Source organism: Cydia pomonella, chromosome 11 (genome assembly GCF_033807575.1).
Source record: "Cydia pomonella isolate Wapato2018A chromosome 11, ilCydPomo1, whole genome shotgun sequence".
NCBI classification, from domain to species: domain Eukaryota; kingdom Metazoa; phylum Arthropoda; class Insecta; order Lepidoptera; family Tortricidae; genus Cydia; species Cydia pomonella.
Window position 1 is genome coordinate 10,235,458 of NC_084713.1, and position 22,907 is coordinate 10,258,364.

General features: G+C 39.7%; 1 protein-coding gene across 4 annotated transcripts in view; it reads right to left on the reverse strand.

Moving 5' to 3' along the window:
- Nucleotides 1-22,907, reverse strand: part of LOC133522801 (lysine-specific demethylase 3A-like) — a 269,204-nt gene that overhangs the window by 25,132 nt on the left and 221,165 nt on the right. For all 4 annotated transcript variants that reach the window (XM_061858250.1, XM_061858248.1, XM_061858247.1 and 1 more), the window contains one exon: nt 1,268-1,748. In XM_061858250.1, coding sequence (XP_061714234.1) covers nt 1,268-1,748 — 481 coding nt within the window. The remainder of the gene's footprint in view (nt 1-1,267; nt 1,749-22,907) is intronic.

Below are 22,907 nucleotides of genomic sequence, written 5' to 3' on the forward strand. Positions count from 1 at the left end.
ACTTTATAAATTTCCATTTTTTTTTTTTTTCAGAAAATAAGGTAAAGTAAGTTTTATTACAAGTATATTTTTCCCAAAAGAAAATAAAACAGTAATTACATTCAGGAGCGGCCCTCGCAAGAGTAACATAAAATGGAATGTAACAAAAAAAACTTATGTTTACTAAATTGGAAGTTACTCAAATATCACGAGCTGTAACATTATTTTTACAACGAAGGTCATTCAATGTCACCAACCCGTTCGAGGCAGGTTTAAAATAATACAACATGAAAGGATTCGTCAATCACCGAGACGGAGCCCTGCCCTGCCCCACAATCCCTGAAGCTGTTACTTTCAAGAGAATACAGCTAATATCTGTCTGTCACTTTACATGCAAATGTCATACGGATCAACTCGCAGCTATTTCTTACAAAGTGAAACGATTGCTAACATACATTGCTGGCCTACTTATTATTATGCGTATTCGCGGGAATTAGATTTAGAACGGAATATCAAACTAAACCTAACCAGATAAAACTGGTTGTTATTAATAAGGTGCTAAGTGTAGGCTATAAAATATGCTGCATACCTAATGAACATAGTTATCTTATTTAAGTTAAGCTGCATTTACAAATCATCCCAAGTCACTATAGTTTTGACATGGAAAGCGTTTTCGTCATCTATTTTCATTATGCTCAATTGCTCACGGTCTCCGAATTTACTTCATACGAGCGTTAATGACGTTCGAGCTTAAAATTCATACCTTTGCAGTTTCACGGCATGCCGTAAATGGTTAACTTAATAGACAACATCGTAAAGATGAAATTAACTGTTACGGACCGGTTAAATGACGGCTTGCCGCAATTTAACAGGTCTGGCTGCAATAGGCACATGATCGTTAATTATCGCCGTGTAACATTCCTATGCAACAGCAGATCATCCAATTACTCGAGCGTTAGTTTACCGGCTAATTGCCGTGTCTTTTAGTGCTGAACAAGGGCGAAACGATTACTATTTGATTTATTATGGACATTCCTTTTTGTATTGATTTATAGTAGGTAATTCAATCTGATCCGGCTAGTGTTACTGGATCATGGATGCTGGATTATTGAGATCTGTTTTGATTAATTTAGTCTTTATACTTAACCTAGTCTTTATAAACATGGCCACAACATACACCTAGCTTCGTATTGTTATTAGATACGATGTCACACTCCAGCGAAATCCGCAGATAGCTAATAGAATACGTGTATTCTACCAAAAGGCATCGAAAACAAAATCAACTCACCGTAACAGTCTTTCATGTCTCTCTCTATCGTAGGTGGCCGCTGCGAGGTAATCCTCCGCGATGGCATGGTGCAGAGGAGGATGCAGCGGCGGCTGGTACCGCTGCTTCCACAGGATCTCGCTCGCGTACATGGACGGCGGCGGGGGTGGCAGGTGCAGCAGCGGCGGCGGGGGGTGCCCGCCGTACCCGTGCGCCATAGCGCGCCAATCCCGGTCCTCCACAGAGCTGGCGGAGCCGCCTGAGCGGACCCCGCTCACGCCGGAGTCGGACCTGTCGTCGCCATCACGCGCACTGACTATCACACAGTCGTCCTCCTCGGAGGCCACGGCGCTAGCCACACCATCCGCGGCTCCACTCACTGCACTCACTTCACTCGCGCACACAGCAGCCTCCTGAGCTACGGGCTCGGGTTTCGCGCACTTTTCTTTCTCTTCACTCACGTGAACCACATCACCACTCGCACTTACACTCTCGGTAGCACCTGCAACAAAACAAACATATGGTTAGATCATGTGACACTCATCAATAAACAAAGGCAATTATGAAGTGGTGCGTATTTCTCGCGCAGCTCATTGTCGTTCAGCGAGTAGTTGTCGTTAATCATACCGAATGACGGCAAAGACTATTTAACGAGATCAATTACCTATTTTCTTATCAAATTCAATTGTATTTTTGAAGATGCCAGCACATGCCACTGGACTATATCGTCAAGTTTGTAGGTCGCATATCGCTAGTGGTTGTCGCGATGTTGATATCCCGTATCATCTGTTAATGTCGTCCGCTGACGCCGGCGACCCGTTTGGGCTGCCGCCAACGTGGCCCATTCACATTACGCCCACCCGAGAGAAATATGTATCGTATCTCGTGCGAACATTTAATAAATCACTCGAAACAATTAATGGGGTGATAGCGATCAAACGCACCGTTGATACATTCTTAAAAATATTGTTTATTTAAAAAAGTAAGTCGGTAGATACCCAATAGTTGAAATTTAAACAAGTGAAATGTAAACAATGTTATAGTCAGATGTTGGCAAACTTTCAAGCAGGCCTTCCCGCAGCAAAAATAATCATTTTATTTGATTGCATTCTGCGCCATATCTTTTTTTTATAACTAAAAGCTTTGCCGATCTCTGTACGTCACACTTTAAATAAAGTATTTGAAAAAACGTACATACTTTTCACTTGGAAATATATCTGTACCGTTTCCGTTTAGTTTTGTTCTCAACTGAATGTATAAATGTATATCTCGACTTCCCAATCTTCCCACTTAGTTACTATGTGCATCAATCAATGTTTAACCTCGATCCTATTAACAAACAAGGGCCCAACAGAGCCGTTACCTTGATAGACGGTTGCTTATTATCAATTGCATCACACACTTTCACGACGGTGAAAAGCGTGCAGCGGCCTTGGGTGTAACGTGCCGGGAATTAGTTATTGCTCGGCCAGAGTCACGTTTCGTTACGCCAAGTTTATTACGGACCGGAACGAGAGAAGATAGCCCGAGTGGGCGGGACATGACACGCCATTAGATATGAAAAGAGTGGTCAATTTTAAGAAGAAGTGACATTGCGTGCTACGAGGGCACCGTTAGCTTGGATCGGGATTAGAAAGGACGACAAAATAAATGTGTCAGCGGTTTGCTATGAGAATTCTTAAACAACGGAAATTTGGTCAGTACATATAATACTTATTTCCTTGGTGGCATGTAACACGTGACCACGTGAGCAGCTGGCGGCGGGCCAGGCGTTGCCGATGGTCAGCGGCAGCGGACGTTTGGCGAACAACCCGGTATGCGAGCTATGCCGTAAAACCGCGAACGACGAGTTGACACGTTCCGGACACTGTCTGTAGGTATTCCAATCGCTAACCGAACTGTACTCAAACATTGTAGGAAATACTACTTTTTTTTTGCTAGCCAAAAGGATCAGGTCAGGATCATATTGAAACAGTCTTTACGACATTTTGAAGCACTTAAGTCAATAGATACTTTAGCCCGCACTTGGTTCATGACATGAGTGTCCTTAATTAAATCAAATAATTTAAAACAGATCGTAATTGAATAAATTACAAAGCACCTAACATAATACCGAATTCGACACAATACAAAAGAGCGCGGGCGCGCCGAACGCGCAACAATGGAATTTTAATGAGGGCTGTTAACGAGGATCCACATTTACATAATCGCGTAAATAATTATTCATACTAAACACGAACATAAGAAACGGGCGTTTGTCACGGCGTTCATCTCGGTATCTTGGCATCGCGAGCGAATAATCGCGAGATTATGCGATGCGATACGGTTACGATGGCTATTTATGCATCCGCTGCAATTACTCACAACTCACAATGAGAAACCAGTCGCATGAAATCTGCCCCACTACTCGATGCGTGTCATCCTGTTATAAAGGCTGTTTAATAATAATAAACAACATGACATTATGTTTAAGTGTTTTCCCGCGTGCCTGGCCACTTAGCAACTTAATACTCAGTCAAGTGCTTACTCATACCTCGACAATAAATAAAGCGATCAGAATGTAAGATAAGAGCACGCCTACGTAGTAACTACATAACTGCAATAAGTACCATATTACCACATTGAAAAAATAATAACCAACGGTAATCTTATCGCTAAATATACCCACTTAAATTAGCTGACGTAACGGCAAGTAAAAAGATATGAAAAGCAATAAAATAGACATCGTTCTTGCTTTCACTAGAACGGACAATATAAGTAGTACAATCAACAGAGATAGCTAATAACGTTGATAACACAGACTTGTGCGTCGTAAAAAGTGTTTACACGAGGAGAAAACAGTATCATTGTAAATGTTAGCAAGTTAGTATTGATGAGCCGTAAACAAAAGTGGTGAGACAATGCGACATTGATCAGCGGACACAATGGGGCAACAAATAACTCTACGTGGAAGTGCGGCGGCTGATTGACAAGACAAACGTCGAGGCGGAACCAGTGAGAGCATTTCATTACACGGCAAAAAGTCGCCGACTCCGAGAGCACCCCGCCGGCCTGCTTGGCATAAATCCTGGCGTTCCCCTGTCGCTTACCGAGAGGACTAGTGTAACTGTGAGCTCAGTTCCGTAAGAATTATGTGTAATCGGAGACCACGCTACTGGTTCACCAGAGTTGTTGATCACCTGCGGACCGTGTGGTCGTCGGGAATAACAAGCCTGCAGCGCGCCGACTGAATTATTCATAAAGGGCTGCCATACAGATAGCTGCATTACAATCACCGACACACGCAGCTCGATGAGTTATTTGAAACGTAATTAAAAAACAAAGACATTAATAACTGCCATTTTACAACCACAAACATGCTGTCAATTACTTTAGTGCAATACCGTTTGCAGCCATTAGCTAACTGGGTCTTCCGAGAATAGTTAACCGCGACGTAACCGCCGGCTTGAACAGAACGCACTCAGTTCCTCCATTACGAAGATGACGGGGTCAGGAGGTCGAAATCATCAAAGCTATTTTGTAGTCGCACAACGATCTCCAGAGGAAGTGGGCTCGAGCGCGTGACTTGAAACGATCAATTCAGAATGATTCAGATCATTTGAATATTTCAAGAGCTCTAATAAAGACGGTATTCAAGTGTCATGCGGTTTACGTGCGGTGCTCTATGTACCTTATTTATGAAGACGTTTATATACTGTGGTTGTAAAAGGACAAAGAGAGCAATCTCATCTAGCTAGAAATGTCGGCTGACACGAAATGACACCCAGCCCGTTTGTCTGTTGGAACAGTTTATTCCAGCCACTAGAGCGTGTAGCGTCGACTACCTACTCGCCTGCCGTGTAATGAAACACCACCCGGCCAATAACCGTTAAAAGGACATTTAAGCGACAAAGCTTTCGCTGACAAAGCAATTAACGTGAGTAGTACGTGAGTTTACGTAACGTAGACCTTGTAGATCTTTGCTGATGGCAAGAGTAGGTATGCCAAAAAACCGCAGTTTTTATAGTCACTTTCTAACTAATGAAACGAGACGTTCGCTTATAAAATATCAACCCAGTTTTTCGCTCGTTAGATGGAGTAATGACCGGGCAATTACGTGAACCAGTCGCGGCCTTATACGGCGCATCGGGTGTCGTGACTGCAAATGCCACCTTGAAGATATGGTGTAGCTTTGTAGGCACGACGCGGGAAGCGGGCGCGTGCAGTAAGTTGCGCAATGTGCTATTGAAAGCGCAAGAGGCCGGAGTCGGAGGCAATCTCCCTCGGATCTCACGACGCGTCCCGATGGCTCGTGACTGGAATCCCGATCCCCCTCGACAAGACGACCCACCCCGCGTTCTCGCCCTCCAATTCAAATCGCACCCACCTACCTACGTGCATTTGACACCGAAACTGTGTCGGATTACACTTCAAAACATGGTATAAGTTATTATTTTATTAGTACGTAGGGGAGTATATAGATTATATGAAAAACCCAGTTTTTGTAACCAATAACGTATCTACTTCAAACTGATTAGTAAATATCCGGTTTTCCTGTTGTAACACTGAATGTTAATGTGGCTAATCAATAAACAACTTGCACTCAAGGCTTGCGTGCCATTGTTAATAAGCTAATAAGGAAAATTATAAGGAAACTGTTTTTTTTTTATATTTGTCCTTTATCAACGTCTCGAAGAGGAAAAATGCCTTTAGAATACAACAAAGGTCTGCAAGGTTTTAACTAATTTGAGAAGACGGTATTCATAGACGGTATTATTAATAGAATAACTTTATCAAAATTAAAGCTACTGCTGATAAAGGATCAGTTACTTATTGGATAGCTAGATGGCACTTTGTAAAAATCATAATTCCGTGACTACGGAAAAAATAATTCATTAAAAACACAACACATCCATGTTTATAGCTTTGTTTGCTTTTGGTTGAGTTTGGGATATAGAGACCTTAAGAGACTATCACAAATATTATCACACGAATTATAAGATAAGTGATGTCCTAGATTAATTAACACATAATCGGAGCACATCGCGGGTCAAAGAGCAATAGACACCGATAAACCTGGGCGGCGTCGGCAGTATCGGCACTGATAACGGTCCTTGTTGACAAAGAAAACTTCCAAATCGCTTCCATTGATTACGCATGATATTCATTATAGTAATTATTGTAAACTGGATTGAAATGAACTTGAGAAATGATTGAACAAGTAAAGGAGTTATGATTGAAATGTAACTTCAATACGAATCTACGAATGTTCCTCGACTAGTTCAATTAGCTTACATGGAACTAATTGCACAAAAAACCGTTACTTGAATAGGTACTTCCTGAATTAGAAAAAATGTTCTAATTTATATACATAAAAACATTTTCAAATGTAAAGCAACTTTCATTTTTTTTTTATAGAATTCAATAACTTGATGTACAATGTAGGTTATGTATACGACATTCAAATTGATAAACCATGTAAAACGAACACTTATTTATTAACTCACGTTTGCCAAGTTTTGTGGTAAAACTTCCGTTGAAATGTTATAGATTTCTTCAGTCGTACTCTTCGCAAATCTAATATTCACTTCCGATATCGACACTTGTACAAAATTCAAGTCACAAACACTCCAAGCATATCACACGAAGATCCAGTAGCGGTAATCCTTCCGTAGCGTCCTTGAAAGCGGTCAGTCGTTGCGTCCACCTGCACACACTCACAGCACTCCAGTCGGCTATGTTGTATTACTATGAATCACGATAATGAACGTGACCGTCGTGTTAGCTGAGACGTGCGCGAACCTCAACGTAGCACAAAGAACTGAAACGCGGGCGGGGAAGTGGCGGTTGGAGGGAAGGGGTGCGCGGGGAATAGTGCGCCAGTCTCGCGCCGACAGCAACGTAGCAACAAGTGAAGGGCGCCGCGGGTGTGAGGGAAGTAGCGAGAGGAGCCCCCCCTCACGAGGAGCGCACCTGACGGAGGATGCATTGCAGTCAGCGCCGAACGAAGCCGCGATAGCAGGAAGGGCACGCACATGTCGATTTAATCGCTAAGTGCGTTTAATGACTTGCTTGTTTTGTGCCGTGTAGTGATAAACCAGTACCTAACAAAATGCAACGGAATGCATAGTAAAACACCAGGATATTATGGGTTCAATAAGAATACAGTAAATATTCAAATGGATGCCTTTTTCATCGCGCAAAGGTTACGTTAGGTTATATTTATTGTAAATTACCTAAACATCTACACATAGGTCGTGTCGTGATCTGCACACGGCAGACGATTTTTACAGGAATTGCATAAACCTTATAAAGATTCGGTCATCAAATCAAAACATCTCGTTACTATAGCTATTTAGCTACACTTCAACTAGGTAGGTACCTATAGGTTTGCAGTCGGAAACAATAATTAACAGATATAAACCCAACTAATACTGTAGTGCACCTCTAGAGTTAAGTACAGGCGTACATTGGTTACGGTGACTGCTTTCCATCAGGCGGGCCGTATTCTTGTTTGGTAGTTACGTGGTATTTTAAAAAAGTGACTAGGTATAGGTTTAAAGTAGCTTATTATTATGTTACGCAGAAATGCAAGTAAGTACATAATAGGTATTTAAATGTAAGTAAATCACATTATTTATCCGCATTTCCAACTACTCTAAATCAGCATTTTTAAATACTTATGGAACTTATTTGTTGTTATTGTTAGGTATATTGTTGACTCAACGTTTAAAATTAGCATAGACATAAATCTATCTAGAACAGCGGCATGCAAAACTTTTAGGTTATATTAACAACAAAAAATAACAAGAAAAGTAAACAAATTGCGATCGTTGACCAACATACCTACTGGCATTTTACATCGAGCCGACGATTTGGCGAGCTGCCAAGCCTATTGTGTGCTGTGACAACTATTCGTTTTGCATTTCAGATTATAAATAACACAATATTGATGAAGTATCCGTTATGTAGGAACCCAAGGAACATCTTACGAATACTCGCTTTAATGTTAAATACCTATTATAACAGTAAATGAAACGCGCAAGTGAAACTTTAACTCACTTGTCATTGACCAACATTTATTTAGATACTTTAAAATACAGCTATGGACATGAGACTGACGGCATAGGTACCAGTTTAACACCTTTTTTCAGAAAAGCAATGAGGTCGCAACTCGTAGCGCGTTTATCAGCGGGCTCAGCTCAGCGGCCTTCGTGCTAACAAAATTAGCGATTACACGTAAATTGCTGAATACTACGTATAATTTGCATAAACAGGGTGAAAAAACTCCGGCTGTTGCGATTTAAATAGCGATTTTCTACGAGCAAGATTTGATGAGTTGAGAGATGAACTCTGAAATCTTTATAAATGTTATTGATGTAGATTTGGTAATAAGAGGAAGAAAACCGTTGACCCGGTTTGCCCTGTTGTTTGAACTGGCAGTGTTAACGTTTGGCTATAAAAAATAACCAATCTAATAATCTGACCGCTTCTGTAACATGTTCCACGTACATTTCATTGACATGATTAAACTTCAAACGATACCTTCAAGATACGAGTGAATATGAAACCAAAAATACTCGCTTATCATTATCACATTTATCACACAATACGCCTCGTCAGATTGTTTAGATAAGGAAGATAGAAGGTATTTAATAGATAAGCAACACAAACATAGCGGTCGATAACCAAGCCTGCCGTGATAACAACGGTTAGAACTATTTGTACGGAGCTGCGCAAATATTAGATAAAAGTACGGGTTTCTACAACCTATTTTAAGTTATACATATTAGTAAATGCAAGCGAAATTCGTAAACTTACCTCAAACGGTTGGCAACAACGACTGTGACAACCGCCAAAAAGCGTTCAGTGTATAAAATCTTGCCTAATCCAAAAACACACAGGGCTTTTATTCCTCTTAAGAGGGAAGAATAGCTTTGCGATTATTGCGATCCTAACGAAATAACGTTTTTTTTTCTATAAAATTTCTATTTCGGGAGAAAACGGTTTCCACTAAATAAATCTAAACAAATCACTTTGATTTTGATGTCGATCGCTTCAGCATAATATAGGTATTCTAGGTTTATAGGTTTCTTTAAAAAAAAATGTTTTGAAAAAAGAAAAACCTAGTTTTTCATTGTGTCAATAGCATACTAAAAAATCATGGAGAATGGAAAATATTAAGAAGTGGAAAAACATTTTGTCTTTTTGTATGAACGCGTACGAGACTATTAAGAAGTGGGATATGGTATCTATATGGCAGGCTGTGTATGTATCTACATGGATAAAGAAAATCTTTTAATTTTCTGCTTTATCAACGAAATGACATTGACAACTAGCGTTTGTTTTCCTCTCCAGCTTGATATTAATCGGAGCAGCATCTATTTACACTACCCGCTAGCTATTATTAAACAATTAAATAGTTATTAAATATTAAACAAATACGATCATAAAACACGTTAATTGGACAGGAAACCTACCAGCGATTACGATATTTACAATTAACAGTGTGCGGTACGTGGAGATAAGGTTACCGTGAGCGTGCGTTATCTGGCGTCAACGACGCATTGTCTCCGATGATTACCGACTTAGATTACGGCTCAGTCGGAGATATTTACCCTGCAAAGAACGCTCTCGCGGTTTCCGGGCGTGACTCAGTCGCGTGGGAGAATTTACGGCGCAACGTAACAATCAAATACCTTACTCGATTCAAAACTACGTCCATAAACGCATACGTAGACCATGAACAATGACTTACTTATCATCGTTATCGATAGCTTACACAGCTGTGAAGCCACCGATAATGCTGCTATTAAAATAATGCGATGCCCTGATGCTGATGCAATAATTGCCTATGAATCACACGCACGCTTACAAACGGAAACACATTCACCGAATAAATTATAATATAACAAGCTTGAAGGTGAAGACGTGCATAGGATTATTACGAATGGTTGTTATTTAAGACGCAAATCACGATTTCGTCACCGTGGCAGGGAGTGTTCGCGATCGAATGTCAAAAACCGCAAGTCGCAATAAATTGTCTCGCGGAGAGTAAACATCGGCGTTCGGCCGCATTCATGCATAATTGATGAGGGTTCGGAATGAGCGCATGGATTCCTCTCGTGGTCACGACTCGCGGCTCCGTCGAAACGTACGCCTGTGGCAGCCATTTTGTGGAGTTCAAGCCGCCCCCGGGCCCCGGCTGCCTTCGCTGTGCGCGCCTCTAGGGATCGGAACCGGTTTTTTGCAAAAACATCGAAATAACCATATATTTCGGTTTATTTTATACTCTAAATGTAGGACTCAGTTGTGTTTTCAGATAACGACTTCGTATTATTAGATTGCCTAATTAGAAATGAAGTAATTAACAAAGAACGAAAAAATACCGTTTTCGTTCCCATACAAAAAATACCGGTTTCCGATCCCTGCGCGCCTCATCGTGAATATTAATTTGGCCTTATACGTAATATACCCGACTACACCGAGCCCATACAATAACCGTAATTACAGAAGAACAAGCATCTTTTTTTTTCTTATTTGTTTCACTTCCGGCCTTCCGCTGAACTTTTGGTCAACGCACCGTAATGATTTAAACATGATAATTATGGACGTCAAGTATTGCAGTCAGTTGTCAGCAGGCAAGATGCAATTAATACAAAACGATCGTTATTAGTTTCTATTGTGGCCCCGTCCTGATAAATAGAGCACGAAGCGGTGTAACAATAAATTTAATAGCACAATACACGCGGAGCAGTCTCACGCACGCCTATTGTGCCGTGTAATTGTAATCAAAAGCCTTTTCTCTCGAGCATCTCAACGTCAATAAAGACATTTCACAACAACGAGAGAACAATCTTTTGTTTTATCTCTTACATTATCCGTCGCTTTGATAGTCCAGCGATCGAAACAAAGGTATGTGATCTAAGGTATCTCGGCGAAAACTTAAATTGGATTCGTGTCATGTCTATTCAATTTGCGGAGCTTCCATTATAAAGGTTGCTTCCTCAGCTCGTCGGCTCGTTGTGCGTTCATTTCGCTGATACTTTGCGGTAGAGGCCTACCCTACGGCGGCGGCGAGGCACTCGGATGACGAATGAAGGTACCGCCCAAGCGCCGACTTGAAATAACGTGAAATGAAATACCGAGCCCGTCTGCTCTTCTACCGCAGCCCGCGCTGCGCCAACACACGCCCGACGTGCACATAACATAACATCAAGTGAATGCGTAACCATGAACTACGTAATTACGCCGACAACTCTGCCTGCGCTGTGTGCCGTCGGCTACGGAATATATGGCTGTTTATGTACAAAGCCATAAATAAATTGTTTCTGATAACGGAATGAATTTTAACGCCTGTGAGCACCGGCAGCATATGCCTGATAATTGTAAAGCTTCGTTTGAAAGTCGTATGTATGTATAATGTAGTGGTATTCAACACGTTTGCAACAGCTGCGAATGGTGCAGCCGTGCTTCCTGCCATCGAACGAGCTATTGTTACAGTAATACATGGTTTTTATGCGAATGTTAATAAGAATGGCATGGTACTTGCGTTCATGCATGCGTCTTTATGTTAGCGTCACCGGAGCGGTGTGACAGACATACATTAGCGCGTGGGAATTGACAGCTTTTGTTTGTAATTGATTGTTTTCTTCCGATATGAATGAATCCACAATATACCGCTACTTTATTGTTTTTTTATTGTTTCCGTTTTAAGGCGATAACTTTTATATTTAATAAATCGTAATATGAACTACAAAATATTTCAATATTTTGAAGTAAAATTTAAAAAAAATTAAAAATAGATGTCTCATTAGATTTATAAATTCAAATTCCCAAGCCCGAGCCATACAATTTCCGTTTAGTCCAGTCATTCCAGTCAAACTTGTATTTCAGGTTTGCTTTTACTACCAACAATTTGCGAGTTGTCGACTGCAAATTCATGGCAATTGGAAATATACTGAGAACGCGCGTGTAAGCTGCTGAGCGGAGTTGTTTCTAAATTTGGTTATTATGATGTCCTATCGATTTGTTCGGAGCGCTGGGAACGCCGGCTGGCGTGAGACCGAGTCGTGATCGGTCGCCACGACACCCTCATGCGGTTTAATTTACTAATCAAATAGCACAATGCTCCCATTGTTGCTATATTCTTTTCAATCCCACAAAGACTTCCGGAAGAACGCGGGTCAAACGAGTTCGCAAAAGAAATGCGCAATCCTTACAACGCTTCATAAAATGCCAAGGCACAATTATATCAACACTTACTATCATATGTTCCATATAACCGTCCTTTTATATCCTTTAATCACGACCCAATAATATATCAATATCAAACAAAGCGTAATGGCTGGGTGTCGACGAGACAAGGCCGTATATCACTGTAGCGGACTGCCCAAATCCTCCACCGTAATATATAGAAGAGGGTGCGCTCGCCCGCCACCCAGGCTTATTCAAAATAGGCATTAAGCCCTCCACCATTAAAGGCTAACTGCTGCAGGTTATCAAGGGTTTTCCTTTGAGAAACTGCAGCCAAGTGAACTATGCGGTGATTTGGATACGAGCCAAACAATGTTTCGCCACGTTATCGACTCTCTAGGGATCGGAACAAGTAGCCGCAAGCCGTTTTAAAATACGCTCCAGTTCGCCTAGGTCCGTACGAGCAAAGCACAAAAATAATAAACCTGGATAACTATCCAGATGGTAAATACACTTAGCAAAGACGGACGGGCATCTTCTATCTTGTTACTTGATTAGGTTCTTTGTGATTCGTGTTCTTGAGATCAAACGGCGATGTGATGTAACCTCCAGACGACCTGACAACTCTGAATTCTAATAAAAGATCAGACCAAACAGACTTATGTTACTTGTAATTGCCGTAGTCATTAGTGAAAGAACTGCAGACTACCTTTTTCACCTAACTGAATTTTTGCATAAAAATAATAAATCGGAATCAAAGAAGTTTTAAACAAGGAGCGTTTAATTTGCGAATTTTGCGTCGTTGAAAGATTATTGAACTGAGTAGGGCGCCGAGGGGAAAATGTCACAATTTAGGCGCCGACACGAGGGGATCGGGGAGGAATGTCGCCCACTAACCGCTCGCAGCCTATTTACGTTTTCACCCATGGATCAAGGTGAATACACGAGCAGAACTTTGATTGGTTATCCTTATTTACGGTATCAAGAGGCCGTTTATCGGAGAAGAGTCACATGGGTAAATTTTGTTTAGACACTGTGTAAAACGAGTAAAGCGAAAGATTTTAACAGTGTATTCCTGATCACATTTAGAGACTAAAATGTCATATAGACTTTTCTGGATTTCGCCTAGTTTCAGAGTGTATACCAATTTAAAAAAAACATCTTCTTATTGTAACTTAGTGCAAAACGCCTTTTTGATGACGATGATGCCATTATGGGGCGTAATCTAAATAGCCTTATTGGTAGATGTCAAAAAGTGACAAGTAACCGGTAAAAATTCATTTTCAGTGCCAGTTTTACCATAACATTTACTTATCATATACAAATGTTGAATTTTTTTTTTACAGAAATTTACTTAAACTCATATACTTAACATTTTTTCCTTCTTTTGGCCTCAGACGTGCGTGGTTAAAATCTTTCGGGTTCCTCGTGTTACACCGTCGGCCCAATTCGAAGAATGATAAAGACACGTTTAAGATCTTGGAAAGATCGGTAACTAAACGACATGTCAAAATTGAAGTTTATTTCGATTCCGCTGTGATCCCAATAAGATCTATCTACGATATATCTAACGTTAAAGTGTCATTCGGCCCGATTCGATTCTGTCAATTATACGACATACAAACGATATCTAGATGAGAACTTATCTAAACCAGAACTTATCGTTATCGTATCTCATTCATCGAATCGGGCCGCGTGTATCTTTCACGTAATCTTACCGCGGTACACAGTCGGTCGAGCCCTGTAACCTGCTATCAAAAGTCTATGAAGTTTTTAAAATAGTAACGCGACAAATAGTACATAATGTACCTACTATAAATAAGAGGAACGTTTATTCGTTGTTTACGTGGTTTTGCAGCCATTATGTTGGAGAGGCTTCCGGTCCCGGGCCGTTGCCATGGCGACGATTAATGCCAGTAGGCCAAACATCCCTCACTTTATTCCTATTCCCACACAGAAGCACCCCTAGAGCAGCTGATTTCATTCATAGAGAGAATAATTTGTTTTCCTTTGATGGTTGGGCTATAAAATGCAGGGTCGCCATACTTTATGAAATTAAATTTGCGAATATTAACGCAATTTAACCTTTTAAAAATCGGAACTATCGGAAGTATTGTCAACTTGCCACGATGTCCTTCTTGGAATACTGACATTATTATCCTTTGCAAACAGGATTAAAGCTGACACGTTAGTTGTAAATGATACGGATACAAGCGAAACAAATAGTCTGACTAGGCGCTACGTAGTCTGTTTTGATTATGTTGTCGTGCGTCATGCTTTGTATAATATTGAAACTAATATAAGAGAAATCCACGTGTACCAAGTAACGTTAGTCTATGATGTGGAGGCACGTCAACCCTTTTCTCTCTGCCCGAGGGACCACAAAGAACCCTCGACGGCCTTCCACCCTCCTGGCTTTTATTCACGTAGAAAAGAAAACATTGATGTTAGATATACCTGATATAAGGCATATATTTCTGAGGGCGAGCCAAATTATTATTCTTATAAAAGAGCGGTACGTCGGCCCCTTTTGTTTGAGCAACCTGTTCCGCAATTAGACAACGGCTCGGTTATTACTAAAACAATCTTAGACATAACTGTCATACTCGTCGCTAATGAAGGAGTTCGTTTATCATTTGATTATTATTTATTAATTTAACTACAAGTATAAATAAACATTTAAAAAATCGTCGCGTCCGAGTGCGAATACGGATCAGCCTCAGGTTTTCGTGTCGACATCGTGTTTGGACGTTCCACTATCTTTATCTACTCACGACGCGTATCGACCTACTTCCATGTTTGATTTCTATTTCCTCAACCCACGCCATCTTTATAAAGATTGTTAACGATGATGCGAGTTTCGTGATAAGAAAATTAGCATTGGCAAGCCGTTGACAATGTGACTTCAGTTATGATTATCGTTTTGTTAAGTGCATGACCAGCAAATAAAAAAGGAGCATATTATATGATGATGAATACAGCACATGACTCATTAGCTGTTCACATAACGACATAGATCTCTGGCATAACGAGCGTTGTATATTAAATATTAATCCATTACCCAGAACCGGTTACATCGTAAATTACTCGGCTTAAATTCGATCGCGATGCATGCAATTTAAATGTCCGTTCGGTTAAATTGCAAGGCCAGCGTTATCGAGTGGAAATCGACACGTTTATTCAATGCGATGTGGGCCACCGGTAAGATAGCATTCCTTCGCATTTACGGTAGCGCGATTTACTGCCGCGATAGTTTCGTTTTCACGTTCGAATGGGCCCGTTGTATTTATTTGTCCATTCTCATTGTCTATTTGGTCGAGGCCATTTGTACGAGATCCCTCATGGCAAGTAGGTTTAGTGAGTAGGTGGTTTGTTTTGGAAGTGGTGAGGGGGGAGAGAGGTAGAGGCAGTTCGATGGAGTGGAGTTTTTATTCGCGTCGAGTAGCAAACAGCGCGTGACTGTGACAGCGCTGCACAACCAAAGTGAAAAGATATTAAGAATATATCATTGTACATACAGCCTTTTACAATTTGACAATAGTACCACTGACCATACTAAAATCCACGAGACACGCGGTTGCGCAATGGTGGCTCTAAACACCTTGTTATTCAATAGACACCTCGACGTTCTATTACTTTCTCTGCCATTACTTGTGTCGTGTCACAATCTCGATCTATTAAGAATTCAAGTTTACATTTACCGCATCAATACTAGGCAAGTTCGCTCAATTGTATAGTATAACCGGTGTAATAAGTAATTAAAACAACTACCTTATTATTATTATTGCACGTTACTCACATCTTTAGCATAATCGACTTAAACAGGCGGTTTAAATTCAGTACAATTATATCTTTAAAATTATAAGGAAATTGCCTTGACACAGATTTCCAGACACTATAAAGGTCGATATATTATTATGCTCCCGCGGCGTTAATAATTATTTTCCTCTTCGAAAGTTTTATAGTTCATATTTCAAAGATTTAACAGGCTTCTTAACGAATGCATTCGAAGAAAATGATGGCTCCCGTAGTTTTTTCCCGGACCTGCTCAGGAATGTCACCTGCTCAGTAAAAAGTCAATAGTGGACTGTCTAACTGTCTTTTGTGCTAAGGTGCTGTTGTGTTTATCGAGATACAATGGCGGCTAATAATATATTTACATTCACATTGTTTGTTAAAAACTTTTTATTTTATGTTATTTCCTGAAATGTTTACATATGTAAAATACTAGGGGTTAAAACTTTAAAACCTGTAGACCAGCGAACGAAAAAAACATGCTTATTATCAATCGCTGCTGTAGACTCCTTTTTTGACCGACAAGATAATGGTGGCCGTATATATAGGTTTTTACTTTTAGAGTTAAGTATACATTAAAATGTATGTGAGAAGTATGAAGTAATTTCTTAATTATATTATATTATAATATCTTTATTTGTGTATTGTATATATTATATAGATTATTATATTTTTCAATTGTATGCAATTTAATAGAGTTGAAATTAAATTATCTTACTTTTCTTTTTGCACTTGCACCATTTTTACATTTTTGTTTAGCCCTGAGGTTGACTGGTACAGACTAGAGAATGCATGCCTTTAGGCATTAAGTCCGCCATTTGTATTTATTTGTATTTTAAGCAATAAAGTTTAAATAAATAATGCTCGGTACTTTCATTGGTCATTATTTATCATAACTGTGAGTCATCCATTGACAGGTTTACCGGCTCCGTAAATCGAGCTCTCTGCAACACACATTGTAACAGCATATGGCAGTTGTTGTAGATCAGTCTGAGTTACGAGGTTATATAATAACATAAGGCAGTAAAGCGACAATAACAAAGCTACAATATCACATTGTTGCTAAGGAGAGCGACACAAAGCTTTCCAGACCCTACTTTTATAGCCTCTTATCTCGAGATCGAGAGAGATATCGGTCTACCTAAGTTTCTGTTTCAAACTTAGCTGCAGAACTGGGATCCACTTAAAATAGTCCGATCGATTCTAAAATTTAATTTTGTGCTGAGAATACTTACAGTTTAGTTGTTGAGCCGAAAAATTCTCCAATTTATTGGGAAGTGTACTATGTACTTATATGTACATATCAAACATACGGATGAGTATGCCGTTAATTAGGTATTACGATAGTATACCCTTTATTACGTTATTCAAAATAACGATATATCAAACTATAATATATGAAAAGTAATTATAAAAAATGTAGTGCACTCCAAACATACAGACATAGTACCTAATACATTAAAGTAGACCAGGAATTAACATTATTAGATAAGTATATTTGCAGGGTTGTTTATCGAAAGCAAACCTATTTATCAACACATTGCTTATATATTACGGTTAGTTTAACTGGAAGAGATCCCTGAAAGGGATAAGTTCGCTTTTGTACAAAAAAGTACAGAGGGTGTGTGTTTTTTCCTGTTTTATGTTTTTTTTTTGTACAATAAAGTGTTTTACTACTACTACTAATACTACTATATTTAAAAAAAATAGAGGTCACGATTCTCAATCAGGAACTTACGAGTATGTTATAATACCCGATAAGCACCTACCATATACCTTCACAATATAGTCTAGGAAGTGTTATATGCCGACAAGTTTTCATTACTTACGTGTCAGATTTAAAATGAATGCCTAAAGTGATATAAAAAGAGCTAACAGCAGGGCTATAGCAGTGGCTGAATCATTTGTGCTGATATGTCATCACTTTCCCGAGCAGCTTAACGCGTACTGATAGCAATACCGTTAGTTAGCTCAGAGCATTGTTCGTGAGCTGCGTTATAATTAAATCTGTTATTAAGACCAAGGTGTATTTTAATTTACGATTAGGGAATGCAAATCGGTCATAACCGTAACCGAAAAAATAACTGATTATTGGAAATACAAATAACGAGTTACGGTTATTTAATTACGACTTAAATTCTACGAATTGATCTTCTAATTACTAATTACTACAAAATCCTGCCTTTTTTGGCAGTGAGGCCTGTGACTTATAATTTCTGTCATCCCTTATTTATGAAATATTTTGATTGAATAGGTATTGTATCACGTACAAGGTCATATTTTCCTTTTACTATATTTTGTGTTTTATTAAAAAACTAAGAGTACGAAGACTTATACTCACATTCCCTACTACTGTACCTTTATTTTCGTGATTTTTAATTACTTGATTGTAAATTTATAATTTTTCGGCCATAATGGAAACCGGTTATTAAGTTTGTCCGGTTATTATTATATTCTCTATTTATGATATACTCCAAAAGGTCAAGATTTTGGAATGATGAAGGAAACATGTGTATTTTGTATTATTAATGGTAGACAATTTCATGCATACCAAAATCATAATTCAGTATTGAAAAGGTTGAAAATAAAATTATGAGTCCCTTAAAACGTTATAATCACAAATTACTCAGAATCGATGAAATTGGCATCTTGTTGACGTCAATGCTTGAGCAAAACCGCAGCGAGTAACAAAGTAATAAATTACCAGTATAAGTTCAAGTAGGTATAGGTATTATGAGCATGCATAATATATTTAACTTCAGTATCCTTTAAACACGAGGAAAATTAGCTGTTACGGAAGCTTGCTAACTTATTGCATGATAAATATTAATAAAGTTACAGTAGTTAAACCATCCAATAAGTACCTACCTAAGACCAACGAAATCGAAGCAAAGCAAGCAAGTCGCCTATTTTGGTAGCGTGAGAAAATGTGCGTGCTTCCCGAGCCCGACGGTCAGATCGTTCGGAAGCCGATGTCCGATTCGATGACTACTTTTACTATACAAAGTTTTATTTATGATAAAAGTTACTCGTCTAACCAGTACTGCTTCAAACGGCTTCGATTAATCGTAATTTGGAACGAGTTGCCCACGATTCAATTGCTGTTATAGCGTTCGGGCCTTCGGTTATTAAATACCTGGTAGGTAGTTTATCTTGATTTTTTTCTGTTCATTCTATTAACGTATAACAATACCGATTAGGTACTAGTTTGTTTAAGATAGATAAGTTTCTGGAAAACGTTCAGCGTGTTTATAGTTAACTAGGCAGATATGCGTCCGGATGTTCCATCGAGTAAAAAAATTGTAAGGCGCCGCCGACATCATAATTTTATTCATTCAATGTTATATACCTGACATTAATAACGTGTCAAAGGTTCACACAGCGTCCCAGGTTCCATTATGAACAACAAAACATCTCGAATGTTTGAGTAAGTAAATGCTAACGAATCAAAAGCCAGAAGTCATTGCCTCGGTGTCTAAAGGCGTTCATAACTCATGTATAATTTAAACGGCGAGTAGCTTGACTCTGCTATAAGCTACATCGGAGAGGCACATCGACTCGGCATGTATAAGTAGAGAGTCGAGTACATACAAAACGCTATTTGTAATGGTATCGATGTTCTGCTATGGCTTTGAATTCACGTCGACAAGCCCACGCCCGCAACCCAAGCGGCTATTATAATAGGTAACGTAACTATTGTTGTGCGGCAGCGTACCGGATCGTATCTCGGATCGCCGAATGCACAGCCAGACGCGTCTAAAGGCCGTTGGCCCGCTTCTCGAGCGTGGGTCGTCTATGCGCTTGCACATTGCCCATACGGTTACGTATACCTACAACGTTTCCGACTTTGTTTTGAGTATATTAATTATCCAATTACGCAAGCGCTGCGTCACGTCATGAAAGCCATTTGTATCCGCCCGCTATCGCTCACTTGCCAAAAGCTATTAATTACGTCCGGAGAATAGAATATCTCGTCGGCTAATCCTCCGGAGACGGTTACGGTTACCGACAACGTTGATTAACGTCGCCGGCATTCCATTTACTCTTTCTTTGTATAATACGTACTTTACGAACTACGAATATGTTTCTCGATTACGTAAACGCGAGTAACCTTCTTTCGTTTTGGGCTAAAATAAATAAATTAACGGTGTGATACGGTACAGATGCGCCGTCACGAACCTTAGATGTGGTATCCGGCCAACTTTTCGCTGGCCGTGTTTTTAATAGTTGAGCAATAAAGGAAAGTGATGGTCGACGTTGTCGTGAAGGTTGTCGGTAACGATCGGCACGGGTGCCAATTAGCGGATGTTCTCACTCGAGTCCGTCGTCGGACGCTAATCGCAGACAATGGTAGAGATGAATCGTTCGTGTGGCGCGTCGAGCGGTGACACCCGCGTACCCGGCGAAGAATGCCGATGGAAACAACTGTTGGTTTCCTCGAACCCGGAGCGCGACGAGAACCGGTTACACGACACCGAGCAGAAACAATGCATTTTGCCTTTCGTAAATTTTAAACGTATTTATGTTTCCTTGCAAGTCTAAGAACCGCGCCGGTATGCCGAACGAAGACAAACAAAGCCGATGTGTTTACACAAATGTTATTGGAGTACAATACAGATTTTAATAACAGAAATACATTAATTTAGCGCGCTCATGCGTAGTGGAACTAACATACAGAGCTGAACTTTATGATAATAGATAATAATTATTTTCAAGTATGAATGTAAAATGATAGTTTCATTTCATTAGTTTATGACTAAATAGAACTGAACAGACACGTAGATTAATCTACGTAGAACATAACCTTCGACAAAATCCGTTGAGTTTCGGCAAATACTTATACCAAACAAAGCAGTAAAGCAAATACCTACCCGTCCGTATCTTGTCGGAGTTGTCGGTTTTGGATTAATTAGCATACTTGCCTTTATAAATACCTATTTACATTACAAATTTAATAATGTAATTGTACGACGAAAAAGTAAACAAACTTTTGAATGACGATAATATTTCAAAGGCAGCGACCTAATGAATAATACCTAGTTTTACATTACAGTAGGTTTTAAATATAGGTACTTATCGCAAAATACACTTGCGAAATAAACATACTTACCGTACCCCCACTAACTTGATATTAGAGTAATAAAATTTGAAGGGCATTTGAAGGTCAACGAGCGAATAAGCTAACAAGCAACACATTGGTGACATAATGGTACTTGCATTTTTATCAAATATCTGGGAGACCGAGCTTTGCCCGGAAAACATAAAAAAACTAGAAAGTGCGCGCTTTCCCAGAGACAAGGCCTAGCTAGCATATAGCCAATTTCATCGAAATCGGTAGAGCCGTTTACGAGATCCCCGAAAAATAAAAATTCAAGAATAAGATACAATTATTATAGTTCGTGTCCTTTAATAACATGACAATACGAAAGGCACGCGTCGTCGTGAATGACACGATAATACTGTGCCGCATAGTAACAATGTCACTGTTAGAGTACATACATGAAACATGTGAGTAAAGTAACGACACACGTTTCTCCGCTAAGTAATCGAGACAATTAGATGTGAACGTGCGTAGACACATATTATCAAGATTACTTTTATAAGCTAGTAAGTTCCTATTTCAAGAAGCATAAGTATATGTATATAAGTCGTTTACGCAAGTGTTACTGACTTACGCTAAATAGATACATACATTCCCAATAAGCTGGGAATGTTGGCGACGGAGAAAAACAAAGCTATTTAAATATTTGCCAACTGAACAATGTTAAACGATCAAATTTTCTCGACGATGACGAACATGCGACGCACGGCGTGTGAGCAGACTTGAATGTTATGCAATAAATCGTCGTTTTTAATTGCCGACAATTACCGGGTCGTATCAACAAGGTTAAATACTGACAATGCATTCATGTACATTACTCGCACAATGCTATGCCGATAAAAACTCCGTCTTGTTCGTAAATAGCGAGTGGGACGCTGGCCTGTGCTGTGTGCACCTTGAGAACTGGTTTGCCGTTTATTATTACCTATGCCCGTAAGCCGGCCCTCGATTTGCTTGTTCGCTAGTAGGTCGTTAAGACACACATACGATATCAGTATGCACATAATTTAATTGATTAAATGTTCTTTTAACGGCTTCTTAGAAATTAAATATACCTATGTTGGTTTTAAATCCGACATGTTTCTTGTTTCGAATTGTGTATGAATAACGAAATACGAGCCAGTCAGCGACAGGTTCCGTCATGGATATAAATAGGCATCTAAATATAACAATTCCTTAATACGTGTTCGTAAGAACTTGAAATAAAACACCATAAGCAAATCGACAACATAAACGTGTATATTTGCTGGTGGCACAATTCCCGTTCGGCGGCGAGTTATAAATTAAACAGACATAAAAGATGGATGAGCGAGGATAAAATGAGATGTCGTATAGTGAAAACTTTACGAGGGCCCGCGAGCCGCAGTCTACGCACACAGTTGGCGTATGTTCAATTCCTGTTTGAAGTATTTTCGGAGCCACGCACGCTCCCGCTGTGCCGATGCCGCCATGTTTACTAATACTAGCACTCGATTCAATTCCACATTTTATAAACACAGTGCCAAAAGAGATTGGCTTGCCGATTCGTGCTGTATCTAGAATAACAGCGACTATTTACTGTTCGCCGTTGCTACCCGAATTCGCTCAATA